Source organism: Olea europaea, chromosome 8 (assembly GCF_002742605.1).
Source record: "Olea europaea var. sylvestris chromosome 8, O_europaea_v1, whole genome shotgun sequence".
NCBI classification, from domain to species: Eukaryota; Viridiplantae; Streptophyta; class Magnoliopsida; order Lamiales; family Oleaceae; genus Olea; species Olea europaea.
The window spans coordinates 14,210,271-14,233,488 of NC_036244.1; the positions used below are offsets into that span (position 1 = coordinate 14,210,271).

General features: G+C 33.5%; 2 protein-coding genes across 2 annotated transcripts; both read right to left on the reverse strand.

Moving 5' to 3' along the window:
- Positions 1-15,779: 15,779 nt before the first annotated feature.
- On the reverse strand, positions 15,780-16,382 carry LOC111398320. The gene has a single exon (XM_023025237.1). The coding sequence runs from the start codon at positions 16,380-16,382 to the stop codon at positions 15,780-15,782; it is 603 nt and encodes a 200-aa protein (XP_022881005.1).
- A 2,029-nt stretch (positions 16,383-18,411) lies between these two features.
- LOC111398894 (glycerol-3-phosphate 2-O-acyltransferase 6-like) lies at positions 18,412-21,990 on the reverse strand. Its single transcript, XM_023026051.1, has 3 exons — positions 21,275-21,990; positions 19,777-20,257; positions 18,412-19,090 (listed from the first exon to the last, which is right to left on the reverse strand). Exons 1-3 carry the CDS (start codon positions 21,884-21,886, stop codon positions 18,672-18,674), a joined length of 1,512 nt encoding a protein of 503 aa, XP_022881819.1. The 5' UTR covers positions 21,887-21,990; the 3' UTR covers positions 18,412-18,671.
- Between the last annotated feature and the right edge of the window lie 1,228 nt (positions 21,991-23,218).

The following is a 23,218-nucleotide window of genomic DNA, read 5'->3' on the forward strand; positions in this document are numbered from 1 at the left end:
TAAATAACATCAAAATCACTTCTTTTATGTTACGAACATCAAATTTAGTAGTAACTAGTGAACTATAATTAAACATTATTTCTCGTGGGACGATAACTCACAACTTACTTTATTATTACTTGTCAATGATCTCATATGCTTGCGGGTTTCACGCAAACAAATTTTTTGCATTGTTGTCGGGGAATAAAGGATTTAATTTTAGTTTAGTAGTTAATATTAAGTTTGATTTTTTCCTTTTTTCACTTTTTATAGGTCTTCACCAGCTTATACAAGATCTTGACAAGATCAAGATCCTCCATATAGATCCTGAGATTGAAATGACCTTCAAGCAACGTCAAAGAGAACAGAGAAGAGTAGATGTAATGGCTGAGAATCTGAATCAGATTCAGGATACATTGCAGAATGCAGCATTTCTGATTCAGCAACTACCTCTGGCTCAACCTCTATTGGTTAGGAATTATGTGAATCCTCTGCCAACACCGATTCAACCTCTAATCATCTATTCACTCTTTGGACAAGCTAAATTCCACATTTAACGAGATGTCATAAATCTCTTTCAAAATCATCAAGATATCAGGTTCAGTGGGGAAGCTACAGAAAATCCACATGAACACATTCAAGGTTTTACCATGCTATGTGTCGTAATTAGCTATGAGGGATGTCACGGGCTACATTTCAAATTCGTCTATTTTCTCACACTTTGAAGGAGGATGTGAAAATATGGATGATGTCATACCTTTTGGAAGCATTGTATCGTGGAATGACATGGTACAAAAATTCACCATGAAGTTCTTCCCGTCAACTCGAGTTTATCAAATCCGAATAAAATCTACACATTTAAGCAAGAAGACGTCGAGAGCTATCTAGAAACTTGGGAAAGGCATAACAACTTATTCTGGAAATGTCTCAATCTTGGAATTCCTAAACAAGCGCAAGTATTCATTTTTGACAATGGAATACTCTAAGAATTCAAGAATATGGTAGATGTTTCAGCGAAAGGATCGATATGATTATAAATGTGGACAATGCTAATGAGCTGTATGAGAGAACAATAGAAAATCAATCGATGTAGCCGAGCGACAAGAAAGTCCAAAGGAAAACAACTGGTATATATAATATAGATGCAGTGATAGAGTTGACAGCACAAATGGAGGCAGTAGCTAGAAAGCTTGACACGTTGACCTATTCTGTGAATATAGTACAAACTCCAACTCCAGTATGCGCAGGTTGTGGGGGAGATCACATTATTACAAGCTATCATTTGGCTTCTACTCATATGAATCAGCCATCAGAGGTCAGTTATGTAAAAAACTTCTAGAGGCAGTAGAATTATCCCAACAATTACCATCTAGACTAGAACAAGCAGCCAAACTCCTCATGGGCTAATAATCAAGGACAATACTATCTGAATAGACCACCAGAGCTCCAATAGCAGCAGCAACATCAACAAGAGCGAAAGTCGTCACTGGAAGATTTGTTATCTCAATACATTACAAAGACTAAGACCAATTCCCAAAATTAGCATGTTTCTATTAAAAAATTAGAATATCAGGTTGGACAGATAGTAGCTGCAATAGCTAACAGATCACAACGTACATTGCGTAGCGACACAGAGAAAAATCCACGGGAGCAGGTACTAGCAGTTGAGGCGATGAGTTCTGAAAATAAATAGTCACCATCACTTATCCTCGCTACTCGATTTCAGGCTGCTAACATTAGAAGTGGGGTTCAACTATCGAAAATTATAGTAAGAATGAACGAGGCTGACAACATTCAAGTATCTATAAAGGGCAAGGAACAAGTGAAGTATTCTAAAGAGTCAACAGAGAAGGATCAGCAAACGTCCTCGTACAATCCACAGGTTGATGAAACAGTTTTTATCAAAACACATGCATACCCAGTCCCATTTTCTGAAAGGTTGAAAAATACCAAGCTAGAGAGGTAGTTTGCAAAATTCTTGGAAATCCTCAAAAAGCTGCATGTCAACATCCCTTTCATTGAAGTGATCCTTCAAATTCCAAACTATTTCAAGTTCTTGAAGGATATGTTGACTAAGAGTAGAAAGCTACTCGAGCATAAAATGATAGCACTATTTGAAGAATGCATCGTGATCATCCGGCGCAGGATTCCTCTTGAATTTAAAGATCCAGGGAGTTTTACTTTACCTTGATCCATAGGAAATTTATATAATATGAATTGTTTGATTGATTCAGGAGCAAGTATTAATTTAATTCCATTGCATCTATTATCCTTCAGCTGGCAGATCGATCATTGAAGCACCCATACGAAATAGTCAAGGACATTCTTATCAAGGTGGAAGAGTTCACTTTTCCAGCTGATTTCATCATTAGAAGAGGCATATCAGATGCCAATAATCCTAGGTATGCCATTTTTTGTCTACAAGTGGAGCCTTGCAGGATTTTGATACTAATGAGATAGTCTTGAGGGTGTATGATAAGCAACAAAGCTTCACCATGGAGAATCCAAACAAACAACCCTCATACTTTGAGGATTGCCAACAAGTGGATCATTGGGAGAGCTACAAAGGCAGGCCAAATGAAGGAGGAATTTTTGGTAGGGACAATAATGAAAACTTGTTTATGTGGAGGATGGAAGATAAAAGAAGGAAATGCAATCAGTGCGTAAAGTGCAAGGCTGAAAATTTTCTTTTCAAGCCATCATGAAGAGCCTAGAAATAACGGGAGTTAGGCTCAGGATTTTAAACAAGCGCTTGTTGAGAGGTAACCCAATATTTCTATCTCTTTTATTTATAATGCTTTGCTTAGGATTTTAAACAAGCGCTTGGTGGATGGCAACCCAATATTTCCATCTCTTTTTATTTATAATGCTTTATAGATCTAGGATACTTTAGAGTAGTTTTTATTTAATTATTAGGAACTCATCATTCATTTCTCTTTTTTTCTTTAGATCTATGAGATTTAGTTGGTTTATTAGATGTTTGAGCTGATTAACACGTGTTATCTTTAATGCTTTATTTAATTACAATGTGCAGGAACATAACATCGTGGAACACTTAAATCGACATTGACAAAAGAGACATCGGGAGCAATATGACAAGCTAGTCATTGAATTTCATGTGCATATCAGGGGAGTATTATCTTTCATTTCTTTCCCACCCCTTATATGTGGACTTAGGATTTAAAACATCGAAGGCAATGTCTGTTATAAATTTAGGGGAAAAACATTGAGTTTGTATTGGTTTGTATGCTTGTTCGAGTGCAAAAAAAAAAAAAAATCTGAAAAAAAACAAAAGTTTATTCTTAGCTTAATTTTGTGTGCTTGTATAGGTTATGTAAATTTGCCTACTATGAGTATATATTTGGAACCACGTGTTAGGCTAAAGTTGTGAAAAAGTTGTATGTTAGGGTTGATTTATGCTTATTTGCGTAAAACGTGATATTCTTGGAGCACAAATTTATGCTTTACATCATGAAGGAATAACTTGATTCAAAATTTGAATGGGTTGAAAAAAAAAATAGTGGACTTTAGATACTAAATCCAAACAACCACTAAATTACACATCCTTAAATCAAATTTAGAATAGTTTGTGAATGATTAAACTGTTGAAGGAAAATATTGAGATAAATGTGAATTTCATGTTTGCTAAATTTTTTGTGGATTGTCTAAGGTCAATAAGATGAAAATTAGGTGAAAATTTTAAGTTAGAGGTTGATTTTTGAGAATATGCGTTTAATAAAGGGCATTGTACTAATTATAACATAGAAAAAAAAAGAAAGAAAAAAATATTGTTTTATTGTGAAGTTTCTCTCCGTAGCCTTTATGACTCAAGTAATTAAGCCTATAAGGGTATCTAAAAATTTGGTGCCCTAAAATTATCTAACTTGGGAATTATTGGCCAAAAGTTCGCTATATGGGTCATTTAGAAAGCTTAATGGAGAAAGTCTACACATAAGATGTGAAAAAGGCAAAAAAGAAAAAGAAAAAATATATAAAAAAGAAAAAAAAAGATTGTTACATGCATTGATTAAGCCCCAAACACTTATCTAAGAAAATTAGACTTTTAACAAGGGATTATTAGCACAGTTGATTCTTAAAGGTCGAAGCAATAAAAAATAAGGAGAATCCTTATTTGTTGATATGTTGAGTTGCAATTAGTAAGATCTAACCAAACTAGAGATTGTGACGAATAGTACATAAATTTAATCTTAGATCATACATTGAGAAGAGAGTTAAATAGATAAGTTTAGGGGTGTGAATTTCACGCGAGGAGAAATGATAAATTTAACTATTAAGAGTTAGAATTTGAATCACTTTATGAATTTTTTATGCTTGACAAGAATTTTCACATACACATCAGTTTTGCATTGGATAAGTAGAAATTAGTTTTAGCACTGTGATCTTGTAACAGTTTATAGCCTTAATACATATATTCTAATCCTGAGACCTAAGGCAAATTATCTAACCATATGTGTTTAAATTTTTTGTTTAAGTTAAGTTATAATTTTGTTCGAGGGCAAATAAATGTTCAAGTTTGAAGGTGTTTGATAAGTGTCTTTTATACACTTATCTAAGCCATTATATTAGAGTAGTTGTTAGTAATTTGAATGGGTTATAGCCTAATTTTGTGTGAATTATGTTTGCTAGATTGAAATCAATGCAAATTGGTGGATTTGGAAGAAAGGAACAAAAAACGTGTGAAAACAAAGGAATTTCAAAGTTTGGGGACCAAAGTGTAAGCATCCAATAATTGATTTGGACCACCGAACGATGATTGAAGAACATCTGACATCAATTGGATGTGGAAGGAATGAAAAGGAGTTGAAGCATTTTCACAAATTAATTTCCAGCCGAAAAAGTTATGCTTCAAATTTTTAGCCTCAATTTTAGACCCATTTTTTGGATAACAAACATTTGAATTGGAAAGTTTGTAATATGAAAGAATTGTATTTATTTGAGTTAGTTCTTCAATGCACTTTGAATCACCTCAATTAGAGTTCAAAAAAGAAAGTTATGACAAAATTATCGAAAGCTATCTAGGGACGATATCGCCAAAACGGCTTGCCAACACAAGCATTTTTCCCCGTGGGCGCGAGACCTTCATATGCATTTATTGAGAACAAAATCATTGATTGGTGTACGCACGATGAACTATGGCATGAGAGCGCGGGCCAAATTTTTTTTTACGAGCCAGTTTCCTTATTTTGATGAAATTCTACATGGAAACAATATCTTGACATCCTATATATATCCAAACACGCCCAAAACTTAGGGTCATATATTTTACATATTTTAGAGGTGAAGAACGAGATTAAGCGTTAAGATCAAGGCGGATTATGCAAGTTTATAGAAGAATATTCATCCTCTTTCAAGATTCAAGCCAAGAAATTGGATTTCGTCACTTTCTTCATTATTTCTTCTTTTTGGATGATTTTTTTCAATATTTCTTGTATAATTTAATCATTTGAATGTTAGACTAGTTTTCTATTGTATTGGATGAATGATAAACCCTATTGTATATTTGTTTTGATTTAAAACTATTAATTTAGTTATTTCTTGATTTAATTTTACATACCCATTGCATTATTTAATTGATTGGCTACCAATCGAATAATTAGCTGCTTGTTGTAGTGTTGAGAGATTCACAATAAGTTTAGAACATGAAAAAAATTGAATTAGGAATAATCTTTATCATATATACAATCATAAAGATAACCTATAATTAGATGCATTTTGGTGATATGAATTTGGACTAGGAATACAATTGGGTCGTGATTAAAAAAGACTTAATTTATTTTGGAGAAGAGAATTAAAATACACTAGTGTTATCGATTTTCACAAAAGCATGAAATTGACTGTATTACAAATCAAGAATTAAAATAAATGGCAATAAAGAGATTCAAGATCCAATACAATTATTCACATATTTGACAAAACATTTTTTATTGCTTCCCTCATTTAGAATTAGTTTAAATAACAACAAAATCCAGTCTTTTGTGTCACGAACATCGAATTTAGCAGTAACTAGTGAAGTAGAATTAAACATTATTCCTCGTGTGACGATAACTCATAACTCACTTTATTATTACTTGTCAACGATCTCGTACGCTTGCGAGTTTAACACGAACAAAGTCTACTAAGACAATGACTCATTGGAAACTCAGAAGAGTAACGGAATTAGTAAGGCTACACAAAAAAATCGTGAAATCGCAAACTAAATCGAAACCGTTGAGTTGAAACAGTTTATTTGGGTCCATGTGGACCCGTGATTTTTTTTCCCTTAAATCGAACCAAACAGTTTCAAAATGATTTCGTTTTGGTTTTGATTTTCAAACATCGCACAAAATCAAACCTGATCATTTTATAATCTTTTTAATTAAAACATTAATGGTATTAACTAAAAAAATTTACAGTTTTCATTTTTCAGAAAAAAATACCAATTTAACAATACAAATTACAACCACCCTATTGAAATAATTATAGAAAATAAATGGGTTCATTATTATTGGCGTATGGTTTAACAAGTTCACAACATATGTCATCACCTGCTATCTAAAACTAAATTAAAATTATTCCAAAATCATATGAAATAAAAAAAATCATATATTTTCAACAATCCAAATCATAATTCAACAAAACTACGCCAGCAAATCATGTCCAAAGTTTCAGAAGCCTTAACATAAACTCTCATTTCCATAACATTTGACAATTGTCTGCCACTGCTGAACAAATCGCCAGTTACCTTTACATGTTAGTCTGCTAATTTCTACATGAATTATCTCTTTTTCTCTTTTATTTCGGTAAGTCTTAGATTCTCATTCAAGCCATTTTTTCATTGTTCTTTCTTTTATTTGTTGTTTCTGAATTTATTATACACTTGTTAATTGTAGTTTGGATAGAAAAATAAACATTTGTGTGCCCGATGATTAATGAACTTGTTATGGTTTGGAAATAATGAAGGGCAGATCATATTGATTGTGTGAAAATATTAAAATTTCATAACTATTGCTACTACCTTCTATTTTCATAAAGTAATTAGAGAATAAAATTCGTCAATTTTCAATAAGCAGAAACTCTATTAATCTTTATATATCTAAATATATCTTGTTCAATCCTTATTTAACATCTCACTAATAAGACGAAAGGAGTTTAACCAAACAATAATAGTAGAATGTAACTCTATCTTTACCAACCGCTGTATGATAATATGAATGTCATATGAGAAAAGATAAATAAAAATGAAGAAAGATATATTTGTTTTCTTAACATCTTTTAGCAATCAACTTTGAAAATAATTTATTTATGGGTTTCATGGTAAATATGAAAGTGATTTAACATTTAAAATTGTTCGTTCTCGCTTAAACTTATATGTTAATTTACGTTACATATTTTACTATAATGTCGATAAGTAAATCGCGGATTAAAACCGAACCAAATGGCAAATTATGATTTGGTTTGGTTCGAAAAATAAAATGGTTTGGATTGATTTGGAAAAATTTCAAACCGCATTAAATGATTTGAGTTGAAAATATAGTACAAGTAGCCTAAGTCAAACCACGTTCACCCCTAGGAATTAGACAAGATATCTACTCATACTTGTCAAAATAGGAGAATCATCTGATGAAGTGAAAAATCTAGGAAATTATCATTTGGCAAGAAACTTTTGCTCCCAAACTTCATCATCCATGGTACATTATGAAATGCAAATACTCCTATTAAAATAGTATGCTCGTGTTTGGGGAAATTAAGTCAATGTTTGGGAAAATCTTTGTGCTGTAAAAACGTTAAGGCTTGCTTGCTACTTCTTATTTGCTTGCTTGGGAGTTTTGGATATGTCGCAGAAGTGGCATCAAGAGGGCACTTCCATGGATGACATCGGTCCTCGAAAAATCCCTTCTTTTAAAAGGTGGGGTTAATGATATAAAAAATTTAGTGTTTAATTACCTTAGCAATTGATAAGTTTGCTGATTGTGGTTTTGATTATTGATTTGGTTTTAATAGTTGTTCAGATTTGGTATAATTGGGAATTAGTAAGGGTGGTTTTGGACTGAGGTTAGAAGGAGGGAAACAAAATTGCGTCTGACAGTTTATGTGGCGTGGATGGAGGAAACGTTTAGGGATTTGCTGTTTAATTAATAGGTAGTTTGTGAATGAGATTTTCTGGTCAGAATTTCAGATTAGTTGATTGTTATTTGCCGTTTATGGGATAATAATGAGAACTGAAACTGATGCTAAAAAGTATATATAGCAGAAATAAAAAATACTGAGAATTAGAAATCTACTTATTTTCTTATTGCTGATACTTATTATACTTGGCCAGCAACAATTGCTAGGAAATATAACCTGGTGAATGTATCATTCTGGACAGAACCAGCATTAGTTTTTTCTATAGCTTATCACTTGAAATTAAGATTATCATTGTCAATTGGATGTTTGGGTGAAGAAAAGGAGGAACTCATGCATTTCTGCCTTTCCTTTTTGTTTTGGCTATATTAATATTGCTTTGCGAAATAGAAGGGAAAAAAAAAAATAAAAATCTATCTTAGTTCTTTAGATCATTTACTTGAACTAAAGATAAAATCTCTTGGATTTTTTATGTTTTTGTATGCATGGAATAATTTATAAAATATTGTTTCGTATCTCTAGTAACGTGGAAAATGTCTGTTGCCCATTATTAGAGAATCCATTCAAGATTCATGCTTTTCATCAAATGCATAACACATACACAATTTTTCATAGGCGGCAATAAGACTAGAATCCCAAGACCTCTCTATTGTGCTACCTTGTTCAAACCTAATCTAATCTGCTTGTGGAGCTTCCATCCTAATGACATTAATTTAGACTGATCTTCCAAAAGAAAGTCTAATCAACATGATCATATCTCTGACCTATTGAATATATTATGTATAGGGATGTCTACTGTATCAAGTTTGGTTGCATATGTGAGTGACAATGATTCGGATGACGATGATTTTTTTATTTACCGATGATTTTGATGTGGCTATTGAAGATATGATGACGCTTCATTATTTTCTTGTCAAAGAAAGAAGTATTATGGATACGACACCTTGTAGAACATCAATGCTTACTGGAAGGATGTACGTGCTTGAAATTTTGAATGGACATCCAACCGTATGCCATGATATTTTTCGTATGCAGAAACATGTTTTTATGAATTTTTGTGATATCTTGAAGGAGAAGGGATTATTGAGAGATGGAAAAAAGGTGAGCGTTGAAGAGGGTGTTGCTATGTTTCTGATGATTATAGAGCACACAACACGATATAGAGTCATTGGTGATCGCTTTCACCATTCCAATCATACAATATCAAAATGGTTTAAGTGAGTTTTAAGGGCTATTTGTTCATTCGGCACGGAGATAATTCGCCCAACAAACCAAGATGTCGTACATGAGCATCTCTTGCAGAAATATCCTCACTTTACGATTAGTGTTTTTTTTTTTTTTTTTTTTTTTTTTTTGCCTATGCTTAGTTTAGCACAATAAACTCTCATTTGTTATCACATTATAGGATTGCATAAGAGTAATAGATGGAACCCATGTTTCAACTTGGACAGTTGCATCGAAACAAACATCTTTTCGTGAAGGGAAAACTAATATCACACAAAACAGGGTGCTGACATGTGATTTTGATATGAAATTCATATTTGCGTATTCTGGATGGGAAGGTACCGCTAATGATTCTCGAGTATTCATTGATGCAGTTACAAAAGCATCAAACAACTTTCCAATGCCACGAGGAGGTAGATTCTAATAATCAAAAGAAGTCGTCAAATATTTTTACAGTATTTCAATCTTAAATTATAATTCTTTTGCAGATCAATTTTATTTTGTTGACTCTGGCTATCCAAATATGCCTGGATTTCTTGCTTCTTATCGAGGTCGAAGATATCATTTACGTGATTATAGAGGACGAGGAAGACCGCGTGGAAAGGAGGAGCTATGCAACTATAGACACTCATCATGTCGAAATATTATTGAACGTTGCATTGGAGTATTAAAGGCAAGATTTCTCATTTTGAAATTAATGACCAATTATCCACTTAGTAAACAGAGACACATTCCTACTGCATGTTGCACAATACATAACTTCGTTTGTCAGGAGCACGCTTTGGATAGACTTTTTGCTCAATATTCATTGGAGAATATGATATTTGAAGATGTATCGGAATTGTGTGAAGATCGAGAAGTCATACAATTTGATGCTAGTCAAACATCTTAAATGGGACAAGTCAGAGATGACATTGCTACACAACTGTGGAATGACTACTCAACGACTCATACATGATTCCATAGATTTATTTAACTTGTTTAAATTCTAACTTTTTTTTTTGCCGTCGGCATTTAAGCTTGCAAACTTAGTTTACGTGCTATTATATACTTGTTGCAGTCTCACCATTCATAATCACATTTTATAATTCTCGATCCATATCATTTATTATTTAAAATCCACAACATTTCTCAATTTCCATTATTTTCTTGATAAAAATTTGGAAGAACTGTTATTTCATTTTTTACTGAATAATCAAATGAATTGAATAAATGTCATAACACAATTTCTAAAAATTTATTATTTATTATTTAATATTTGTAGCACGAAAAAATAGTAAATTATTATGTTTTACTACATAATCAAATTAATTAAACAAATGTCATAAAACAATTTCTAAAAATTTTAAACCAAACGCATCTTATAGTTTTCTATTTTGAGAAATCATTTTTAAAAATCACAAACCAAACATGTTTTCTATCATTCGAAAATAGTCCCTCAAAACATAAAACATTTTCTGTTTTCAAAAATGAAAACAGAAAACGCAAACACAAACCAACTGCCCCCTAAGACACTCCCTTGATTTCTATTCCTTAATTTCATAAGACTAGGTAGTTTTCCTCTTGTTGAAGTAGAATCATTTTGTAGGCGAGTTAGCATGTTTGGAGAATTTATAAACTATTTTAATTATAGATAGATAGCTATGAATACTTATGGATTATTCGAAATGCGTTTATAAAAATGATTTGATTGATTATAAACAATTTAGCCTTTGTTTGGTTCCCATTATTTCATATATTTTTCACCCTTTTATTTTTAAAAATACATTATCCAATAAAAAAAATATTATATGCAAACTGAAAATTTTTCCTTATTTTTTAAGCACATATTCTCCATCAACACATTATTCCAAAGTGCATTTTGAACCAGAGGGGGAAGGGGGAGCTCAAAAAGGCTTTTAAAACATTAGTTCTTCCCAAGTTGCCATAATTACTAATCTTACAAGCACATCAATTAGAACTCGTTAATAGAATTGGCTTGGAAGAAAATCATGTTCAGGTGCTTATAAGTTCCCAAGTTAAACCCAAACAAGACGACTTGAAGTTAACTATCCATGCATAACCCGTTCCTTCAGCTAAATCGAGCTTCCATGCAAACTGAATATGACTTAATAATATAATAAACGAGATTTTAATGCCATCCATCCTTCCAACCAAAGATGCCATGAGAGTTTCTTCGATAACTAATTACTTCCATGAGAATGAACAGATGATACAGATCTTGCTGGTACCGAAGCTGTGGGACTACCATCGCGCTCTGCATTTCTGAAGTTAACATCTTATCGCTAAAAGGGGGCCAAAAACCCACACAATTAATTGCAAGATACAATCGAGCTTAAAACAGAAATTAAACTTACAGAAAATAAAGAACACAACAAGATTTTTCGGCTGAAGCCCCAGAGGTTTAATGACAAGCACCTAATCCCCTGTTGAGCATCCAATCGAAGTGGATAGTGCTCGGTTGCACTAAAGCCCCAAAAATAGGCAATCGAAGGTTATAAAGTTCAATTACTATAAGAATACACATGAAAGAGATTTATCTCTTCGAAAGGAACCACAGATCTACCTTAGACTCACAACGAATCAACAGACCACATCCCTAATCTCAACACATGAGAACTCTATGTATCACTCAAGAACAGATCAGTATTCGGTGATTAATAACCTTCCAAAACATTGAATGAGATGATCGATTACAGAAAATAGGGAAGACTGAAAATCCTAACTCGAGAGAGAGACGAAGAACTCTCTCGAACCTCACTCAAGATTCATACCAAATGAAAAGTCATTGAGCCAAATGAACAGTCAGTCCCATTTATATCACCAACATGTAAACCCTTCATCCAACGGTGGGAATTAAGCCAGATGTTATCATCAGGCAGAATTCCATTTATAAAAGCGTGTTATCGAAACACGTTTTGGTGGCTGAAAATATGGGAGCACCAATTACATGGTTCGAGTCACAACAATTTCCACCTTGCTTCCATATTTTCTGCTTTAGTGTAGCCAGGAGACAATATCACTTTCTCCTTTCATTTGCTCCAAGCACCTGCAATTTTATCATATAGTATCAATAGATAATGACTTCAAACAGTTTTTAAATTTGTTCAAAGGTATTATCTTTGTTCCCATATCAGATGGGTTATATTGAGTAGGTACTTTACCAATTTTCAAAACACCTTTTGAAATAATGTCTCTAATAAAGTGATACTTAATGTCTATGTGTTTAGTCCTATTATGATACATGGGATTTTTACTAAGATGTGTAGCATTTTGATTATGAGAATATAATGTTGCATTTTCATCAACAATTCCAAGTTCCTTAAGTAATCCACTTAACCATATTCCTTTTTTAAAAGCATAAGAAGCAGAAATGTATTCTGCTTCAGTTGAGGATAAGGCTAAAATCTTTTGTAATTATGATTTCCAACTAATTACTGTACCATATAAGGTTAAGAAATAGGATGAGGTTGATTTCCTATTGTCCCTATTTTCAGCAAAATCAAAATCAGTAAATCCCTTTAAGGTTACTCTTTCTTTGTTCATTTTAAACACAAGACCCAAGTTTGCAGTACCCTTTAAATATCTTAAGAGCCATTTTAAAGCATTCCAGTGTTCTTCCCCAGGATTACTCATAAACCTACTTAATATGCTAATGCTGAAAGCAATATCAGGTCTAGTACAGACCATTAAGTACATCACAGAACCAATAACATTTGCATAAGGTATTTTTGACATTTTATCAGATTCTTCAAAAGTTTTGGGACAAAGATCAGAGGTTAGCTTAAAATGATTTGTAAGAGGCAGAGACACAGATTTACAATCAAACATGTTGAATTTTTTCAAAATCTTTATCACGTAATCATATTGATTCAAAAATAACATATTTTTCTCTTTATCTTTATAAATTTGCATGCCAAGAATCTTTTTAGCATTTCCAAGATCTTTCATATCAAATTTAGATTTAAGTTGTTGCTTAATATATTCAATTTCAAATTTATCACAACTTGCAAGCAACATATCATCCACATAAAGTACAAAATAAAGAGAAAGTTTACCTCCTTTACCTCTACAATACAAACATGTATCATAATTGCTCTTTTGAAAACTAAGTTTCAATACAAAAGAACTAAATCTTTTATACCACTCCCTAGGAGCCTGTTTCAGGCCATATAGGGACTTCTTTAACAGGCAGACAACATTTTTTGGATTTCCTTTCACAAACCCAACTGGTTGTTTCATATAAATTGTTTCGTCCAGATCTCCATAAAGAAAAGCAGTCTTAACATCCAACTGGTCAAGTTCCCATCCAAATTGAGCAACTAAGGCAAGTAAACATCTAATTGTAGTATATTTAGCTACAGGAGAAAAAATTTCAGTGTAATCTACACCTTCCTTTTGTGTAAACCCCTTTGCAACCAACCTAACTTTATACCTAAGACTATTATTTCCTCCTTCACCTTCTTTTATTTTATAAATCCATTTACAGTCTATAAGCTTTTGACCTTTTGGCTTCTCAACTAACTTCCAGGTTTTATTTTTAAGAAGTGAATTCATTTCATCTTCCATAGCTGTTATCCAATGCTTAGAGTCTTTGCAGTTTATGGCATCTTCATAAATATTAGGATCATTTTCAGTTTGTTCCTGATAGGTAAATAATGAAACAAAATCATATGAATCATATCTTGTAGGTGGTCTAGTCTGCATTTTTCCCTATCTCTAGTTAATTGATATTCTTCAATGGGATAGGTTGGATTTTCAAACTGGTCATTGGTGTTATTATGCAAATTATTTTTAGTTTCATTTTCAGTATCATTTTCTGCATTAATCATTTCTGGTTCAACAGGTACATTTTTTTCCTTTCAATCTTAGGAGGCTCCACCTCAATTTGTACATCATCAGAAGTCAAATTGTGTTTTCCTTCTAAGCATGGCATAAGGGATTCATTAAAGACAACATCTCTCCTAACAATCACCCTATACCCTTTCTCACTTTTAACCATAATCTACACCCCTTCACATTTTCACCATAACCCAAGAAAACACATTTAAGTGATCTAGGTTCTAGTTTTTCAATATTTTGGTGTGCATAAGCAGCACATCCAAAAGTTTTTAAATGTGAATAATCAACAGAATTTTTAGTCCATACTGATTCAGGTACTTCAAAGTTTAGGGCAGAAGTGGATGTTCTATTAACTAAATATGCAGCTGTTTTTACAGCTTCATCCCAGAATATTTTTGGCAAACCAGAACTTAACAGCATGCATCTAACTTTATTTAGTAAAGTTCTGTTCATTCTTTCAACTATGTCATTTTGTTGAGGTGTATAGGTGACAGTGAGATGTCTTAATATACATGTTCTTTACAGAAGTTATTGAACTCATGTTTACAAAACTCCAGATCATTATCTGTTCTTAATATTTTTTATCTTGTGATCGATTTGATTTTCTATTTGTGTTTTCCAGTCCCTAAAGACTGAAAAAGTCTCATCTTTAGATTTTAATAAGAAAATCCAGATTTTTCTTGAAAAATCATCAATGATCAAAAGATAATATTTAAACCCTGAAAGAGTGCACATAGATGCAGGTCCCCACAAATCAGCATGTAAGTACTCAAGAGTTTGTTTAGTTTTATGAGTTCCAGGTAGAAAAGAAAGCTTAACCTGTTTGCCAATCATACATTGTTCACAATGACCAATATCACCAAGATTTTGTTTACCAAAAATTCCTTTGTTTTCTAAATCCTTTAGACTTTTCTTGCCAATATGGCCAAATCTTTCATGCCATAATTTTGCAAAAGAAAAATTTTCAGTTAAAGCAGTAGTAGTTAGGCCAAGTAAAGGTTTAGCTTTAAGGAAATAAAGTCCATGTCTCTTAGGGGTACTAATGACTAAATCATTGCCCCTAAGAATTTCAATATGTCCATGACCCAGTTTTATGTTGAACTCCATATCATCCAACATTCCTATAGACACTAGATTCCTCTCAAGTTCAGGCACATATCTAGTTCCTTTTAGAAATAGGACCTTTCCATTATCCAGTAGCAATTTTATAGTACCTATTCCATTTACTTTACATGTCATATTGCTAACCATTATGACTTGCCCACCAGTAGTTTTTCAATTTCAAGAAAACTATTCTTATTAGGGCACATATGAAAAGAATAGTCTGAATCAAGGATCCATTCATCACTTTGTCTCTATTCCCCATTAACAAGGACTAGGCCATCTTCATTTTTATCTTTGTTATACACTAAGGCTGCATCCCCAACATCATATTTCTTTTCTTTTGTCTCATTTTTCTTTTTATAATAGTCTTTAATAAAATGACCCTGTTTTCCACAATAAAAATATTTCTTTCCTTTGGCCTTGTTTTTAGACTTTCCCTTATCACCCCATTTTTGCCTATTTTCAAATGAAGCTTTAGAGTGATAGTTAGGTTTACTAAAGCCTTTTCATTTTGCCATTAAAGTATCCCCACTATGACTTTCTTTTGTGTCAGATTTTATTTCAAGGGCCTTATTTTTTAGGGCATTAATTATTATTTCTGTAGTAAGTTCATCCCTGCCATATTCTAAGGCAACCTTGATATCTTTATATCTCTCACTAATGGAGTTCAACAAGATCACAGCCAACTGATCTTGTGAAAGTTTTTCATCACAGTTGTTAAGATTTTGAATCAATTTTGTAAACGTATTTAAGTTTTCATCCAAATTAGTGGAAGGGTCCATTTTAAAAGAAAAGAGTTGTTTTAACATATAACATTTGTTAGGGATGGTTTTTGTCACATACTGTTTTTCCAATTTAGTCCACAGTTCAGAAGCTGTCTTAGTTTCACCAATAGTTCTTATAACATTCTCAGACAGATACAAGAAAATAGTACTCCAGGCTATCTCTTCTAATTCAGCCTTCCTAGTAGGGTTCATGTCTTGAGGCCAAGTGTCATCTAAAGCCCTAACACATCTCATTTGCATCAGTATAGCGTTCATCTTTTGACTCCACATATTGTAATCAATTTTTCCATCGAATCGTGCAACCTCAAATTTAGTAGTAGCCATTTTCTTATGTCACACAAAATGTACAAGTTCGAGTCAAAAGATCACACCACAGCATACACTGGACACACAACAATGTCAACAAGATTCACAGTATTGTTCACAGTATTGATCAAGAAGACACAACACATGCAAGTTTAAAACATATATGTAATATGCCGATCAAATCAAGGACTCAACAACAGAGGGCAGAAATTTTAGGTTTCTGAGAAGTTCCTCTTTCAAGATCCGCTAGATACACCCCCAAATCGGGCTTTTCTCAAATTCCCAAGACCTCACAGGAGTCTTTGGACAAAGACCAGACACTAGTGGGTAATTGGTATATGGTTAATCAAGGGAAGAAAATCGAAACACACAATTTCATAAAGTAAACTTTACAAATTTAAAAAGATCTCATCCAACGAGTATAAAATACTCAAGGTCCTTCAATACTGTTTAAAAACAGTTCCAAAAATTTCAGATCTGCAGCAAATCGATCCTTTCTTCAAAGATCCAAGTATCTTGCCCCAGTTCAACGCTCTGATACCACTGAAAGGGGGCCAAAAACCCACACAATTAATTGCAAGATACAATTGAGCTTAAAACAGAAATTAAACTTGCAGAAAATAAAGAACACAATAAGATTTTTCGGCCGAAACCCCAGAGGATCAGTGACAAGCACCTAATCCCCTGTTGAGCATCCAATTGAAGTGGATATTGCTCGATTGCACTAAAGCCCCAAAAAAGGCAATCGAAAGTTATAGAGTTCAATCACTATAAGAATACACAAGAAAGAGACTTATTTCTTCGAAAGGAACTATAGATCTGCCTTAGATTCACAAAGAATCAACAGACCACATCCCTAATCTCAACACATGAGAACTCTAGGTATCACTCAAGAATAGATCAGTATTCAGTGATTAATAACCTTCCAAAACATTGAATGAGATGATCGATTACAGAAAATAGGGAAGATTGAAAACCTAACTCGAGAGAGAGACGAAGAACTCTCTCGAAACTCACTCAAGATTCATACCAAATGAAAAGTCATTGAGCCAAATGAACAGTCAATCCCATTTAAATCACCAGCATGTAAACCCTTCATCCAATGGTGGGAATTAAGCCAAGTGTCATCATCAGGCAGAATGCCATTTATAAAATCGTGTTATCGAAACACGTTTTGGTGGCTGAAAATATGGGAGCACCAATTACATGGTTCGAGTCACAACAATTGCGATTTGAGCAACATCAGCACACCATTCATCATCCAGTAATACGCTGCAAATTGAAATATTTTTAGATGTTTTAGGAACATAAAAGCATAACTGACTTAACGTGATCTAGACATTGAAGTTTTCGCGGCAACTTAGTTTCATATTCTTGTCTGAAGAACTTGCCTATACAGATCTATTTTACTTGCAGCAACTGCTTCAATAGCTCTGCCTATGATATCTTGATCACTTGATGTAGATTTTGAGATAAGTACCGCCCTTGATCTGAAAAAAGTATAACAAACTCCNTGACATAAAGGGGTAAAATTAAAAAATACATAGTTACTCTTAGCTTATTGGGGAATATTTTATAGAAAACAAACTTTAGAGCAGATTTCTGTATTCCGAAATTATAAAATAAATAAATAAATAAAAAATCATTGTGCTAGCTACTAACTAGTTCAAATGAACTCTAAATTTTTTACGCAAATAGTTAAATTTCACGACATATTCTCCAATCAAACAACAATCATATTGTTGCATAATTCTTATTTTTCTCTAGCTTTTGGCATTTGTTACAATTTTACTCTCTTAAACATTTCTTTTAGTTTCCTTATTCGATTTTCAACGTTGATATTTAAATTAAATTAAAAGTTGATGTCAAAACTCAAAAGCATCTATCCTGAAAACCGTACATTTTACTCTCTTAAACATCTCTCTCTCTCTCTCTCTCTCTCTCTCTCTCTCTCTCTCTCTCTCTCTCTCTTATTATGGAATATTAATGCTATTCGCCTTATACACACACACACACACACACACACTTTTATATAGATACAATAATAATAACAATTTTTGTTTATTTTAACTTTTCTCATGGCCTTGCAGGCTCCTACATATTTTCACTCTTGAATTCTTAGCCATGGAATATGATGGCAAATATTGTCCAAGAGGAAGAAGGTGAGATTACATTTCGATACTGGTACTTTGATAAACAAATACTGGACGACACTCGATAATACTAAAAATAAAATAAAATAAGTTCAAAACTCAATTATTGTATCATATATTGTCCAATACTGTATACTAAATGAACTATACTACCTTAGCAGCCCATTACTTTGTTCGGTTTAATCCGAGGTTTCTCCACAACGGTGCCATCATTTCCAGCAAGTGCTCTGTATTTATCTTTCCTTGTAAAGTTGGTGCACTCGTAGGAAAGAGTTGCGGCTATAACCCTCTGAATGTAATTTGCAACTTCATGGCTAGATTTTCCCAAACCGCACGTCAATTCTTTTGGAAGCTTGTTCAAGAATGTCACTTCGTATGCTGGACTAGGGTTCATGAAGAAGTAAAATGGGTCCATCCCTTTCCAACCTCGAGCTGTGGTTCCATGAAACATGCTCATCCGGTTCACCATCGCCACCGGCACGAGTTCGTCGGTTAGTTCGGCGAACAATGACGAAAATCGGAGGAGAAAAGGTTCCCGACAGGTGGTTCCTTCTGGACATATGGCTAGGTCACCTGTCGAATATATAATTTAAAGAAATAAAATTTTCCTTTTTTCTAAGGACTTTAGCTTTTTAATAGGGAATTCAACGACAAGGTTTTGAATTTTCATTGATATAGAACCCATTTGGTACGCATTAATGTAAAAATGAGAATGAAAAATATAGTTGTTATGGGTCTCATACAAGAGATAGAAATTCAAATTTGGTGACTTGATGTGATGGATAACGGTCATATTTTTCATTTTAATAAAGAAAAAATACGAAACAAACATGGGCATAATTTGATAAATACGAGCATATTTGGGCTAAGCTTAAGAAGTTAATTGTCGAAAAGTAAGTTTTGATAGTAAATAAATGAACTCTTAAAATTATATTTGACAAAATAAGAATTAATTTTAAATGGTACGTTGGGCACGAAGATTAGATAGTTTTGTGTACGTTATTTAAAATATAATAAAATATATTATTTAGGCTCCATTTGGTACACATTAATGTAAAAATGAGAATGAAAAAAATAGCTGTTATGAGTCCCACACAAGAAATAAAATTCAAATTTGGTGACTTAATGTGATGAATAACGATCATTTTTTTCATTTTAATGAAGAAAAAATGAAAACAAATATGACTTATTATATTGTTCCACTTCAATTTTATTCGATACTTTATCCAAAACATGAATTTAGGATTTTACAACATTACCTTCCTCTAGCAGTTTCTTGATCATGGATGCATCGGTGGCACGGTCTCGAGAAAGTCTGACGGTTTTGATTGGCGAGATGATCTCGGAGAGACGGGAGACGGAGTAAGTGACGGCAGGGATGGGGCGGCCGAGGGCGGTGGAGAGGAAAATTGGGTCAAGGAGGGTTCTGTGGGAGCAAATGAAGAGAACACCGGATTGGCCGCTAGATTTCTTGACAGGCGGCGGAGGGGTGCCTTTAACGGTGACACGAACGCCGAGCGCCCAGAAAGCGTAGTATACCATGCGCATTGGGAGTAGCGAACCGGCAGCAATACGGAGGCAAGCAAGGAGAAAACCCACCGGAATCCAGAGAATGATTATTAGAGCCATGAACGGCGTTGGCTTCTGTACGAGACGGCCGTCATGGAAAATGATGGGTTTTGGAAGCTTATCAACTGTTACAGCCTGTGCTTCTGGTTTGGGTGGTACAATGTAACCCTCCTGTAAATTTCAAACTTTGGTTACTCCCTATATATTGCAAATTTAGGTCAAGAATTCAATAGATCAAGCGTATTTGATATTGCTACTTCTTTTCTACAGAGTTAAACATAATTTGTGGAGATAGCCAAGGCCAGCCTTGAGATTTTAAGGGCTTTAGAGCAATTTCAAATATAGAATCCTATATATATGTAAAACTACATGTAAAAAATAAAAAACAAATAATTTTTTTGGGACCCTCATCAAAGTGTGACCTTATGTCATTGCTTACCTCACCTATAGTTAGAGCGAGCATAGGAGATAGCTCAGATTCAATTGAAATTTTATCACATATAATTTTTTGGACAATAGTGATAATTGAAAAAGGTATGTGCTTATTTAAGTGCATGTTTATCAATGTTTACAATTGATTATAAATAGCGAGTCTCAAATATGTGGTTATAAAAATAGAGTTTCATCAATTTGTAAGCATTTATAAACTTTGACAATCTTTTTGTAGGGTGGTCTCTTATGTAGTCAATGTAATAAAAGCTCATCAATAACTCATCACTCATTAACTTAAAGTGAAAGTCTCATCATCTTTATCCATGAAAATTATCCCATGTATGAAATGTGTTGCCTATAATTAAGGGTGTTGTAAGTAAAATTTTAGTAAAATAAATGAGGTAGTTCCACATAGTTGAAAGTACAATCTAAATAAGTAACAGTCGTCTCTTTCATACTTGAAGCTATTAGACTTGATGTTAATATGACATTAGAGCGAGAAAAAAAGTAATCGAGTTGAAGTCTTGCCCATACATGAAAAAATGTGCAAGTGTTAGATCTTAGATAAAAAATGAACTCTGTTGCATGTGAATGATTGTGTTGTGGACCGACTTTGAACGAATACATGTAGCTCCTCTGTAAGAACTTAAAATTTGTAGATGAGTTGCTAATTGACATACACCATTGTAGCTAATTCTAAAATAGATCAAGGGCAGAAACAAGATCGAAATTTTTTTTCGGGCTTGAATAGCATACCTTGCACAAATTCATGAAGGGATAATCAGTGTGTCTATCACCCAATCCAATCTCTGGTTTTGTCTCTCCAAAAGCCTTCTTAAGAGCATAGCTTTTATTCTTCCCAACTAATACTCCAGGCTTCTTAACAAATCCAGTGGCCCTCCCTTTGTATGTTGAAATCTCAGTCCCCAAAACTATATCAGCACCCAAGAAATCTTTCAAGAATGCTTCCACCATAATCCTCGGATTTGCAGTGAGCACGCAGCGTTTACCACACGAAGAAAAAACACGCCATGACTCGGGATGAAGATCGCTCGAGTAAAACTTAGGCAAAACAGCACGTGCCACGGATTCAATATCCGAAACCCTCATCCCTGCAAATGTTGCAAAGATGAGAACTTGGATTCCTGCTGATTCGCTCACGAAATAATAAAGCAAACCGGCTAACGGTGAAGCTAAAAGCAAGAATAGAAGCCTTAAAATCCCTCCAACCTCAAAGGCAACTAAGGTGAAATAAGGAAATGAGCTTCTCCCGATAAGCAAGGTTCCGTCCATGTCTGCTACAACTGTGTCCTTTTCACGCCCTATTGACGGGCAATCCTCAACAGTCGGAAAAGTTATTTCAGCCATGGATGAACCTGAAACTAACACGAAACCGCTCTAGCAGAGGTACGTTCCCAACTTATAATTTAATAAATGCTTAATTTACTAGGGGCTTTTAAGTATTTATATAGGGGTTTGCAGCATAATAAAGTAGTTGAAAAGGGGACAAAAATGGAGGGTTTGGTCTATAAGAACAATGACAACAATGGTTGGCGCCAGAGTATTACAAAAGAATAGACAGCTTCTGGAATTATCTGAATTTAGCGTTCTCTTGTTCTTGGAGGAGTCATAGTAATTAATCTTAATTGGCTTTTTAGGAAAAATCGACATTTTTTGTCTTATTTTTCACTATAGCATGAAAATATTTATTTCTCGATGTACACAAGCTTGTTGTATATGCTCTAGTAGATTTACGATCCTCAGTTCGTAGATTGTGAATGTAAGACATGGATGAAATGACCAAAAAAAAAAAAAAAAACCAACCCATAGTGAATGTAAATTTTATAAGCACATTGGTGTGCTAAGTTGAAAAGTATATTCGTTGTCAATTTCATGGAGAAAAACCTTAAAAGGTTAAACATATAACGTGCTGCTTTAGATTGACCTACGCAAAGAGCAGAAATTAAACTTTGGAGCCAAAAAAGGTACTTACCAAAATTTGAGGAAAAAAGAGTAAGAATGAAATTTTGACAACCACGGAAAGATGCACATGTTGGAATTTGGTTTAAAGATTGAAAATTTTGGTTAAATATAAATATAAAAATTGACTTTTTGTCAACTTTGACTAAATATTCGGACTTTTAAATTATAAATATAAATAGACTAATTTATTCTACTCATCGAGTAGATCGTCGTAGTAAGGGATGCTTCACTTCATAAGGTTGCGGAATTTGGGGCGTGTCACTTTAGTAGGACCTTTGGACATCCATTATGCATCCCAGATCATTTGTATTAAGCATTATATCAAAATTCTTGCAAAACCTCTCCAAACATTATTCCAAAAACATTTTCTTGTAGAGAGAATAATTCATCGAATTCGTTGTTGCCTTATAGTTTGAAGTGCCATTACTATAAGAAAGTAATCCGTTGTATCTTGGGAGGCAATTGTCGTTACTTCGTTAGAACCATTGCGGGGCAAATTTGTCTTAAGGAAAGAGTGTTTTCACTTGCCTTGGATCATGTCATCACTTTCTTCTTCTTCTTCTTCTTTCTTTTTGTTACTTTGTTTAACTTCGTTTCTACGTTGTTAAACTTAGTCTTTTGTTATCCACATTCAAAACAAACTTTACTACATTTCCCAACAAACTTAAGACAAAGTTTATGTGGTTGTTTATTGAAAAAAAACCACTTTCTTCATCT

Bases quoted from the DNA above. Each gene is read 5' to 3' on its own strand.
- LOC111398320 (XM_023025237.1), bottom strand. From the start codon at position 16,382: ATGGCTACTACTAAATTTGAGGTTGCACGATTCGATGGAAAAATTGAT.
- LOC111398894 (XM_023026051.1), bottom strand. From the start codon at position 21,886: ATGGCTGAAATAACTTTTCCGACTGTTGAGGATTGCCCGTCAATAGGG. The intron at 20,258-21,274 runs GTATGCTATTCA...TGAAATTTACAG, and splicing joins CCTTCATGAATTTGTGCAAG to GAGGGTTACATTGTACCACC. The intron at 19,091-19,776 runs GTAATGTTGTAA...TATATTCGACAG, and splicing joins CAAGAAACTGCTAGAGGAAG to GTGACCTAGCCATATGTCCA.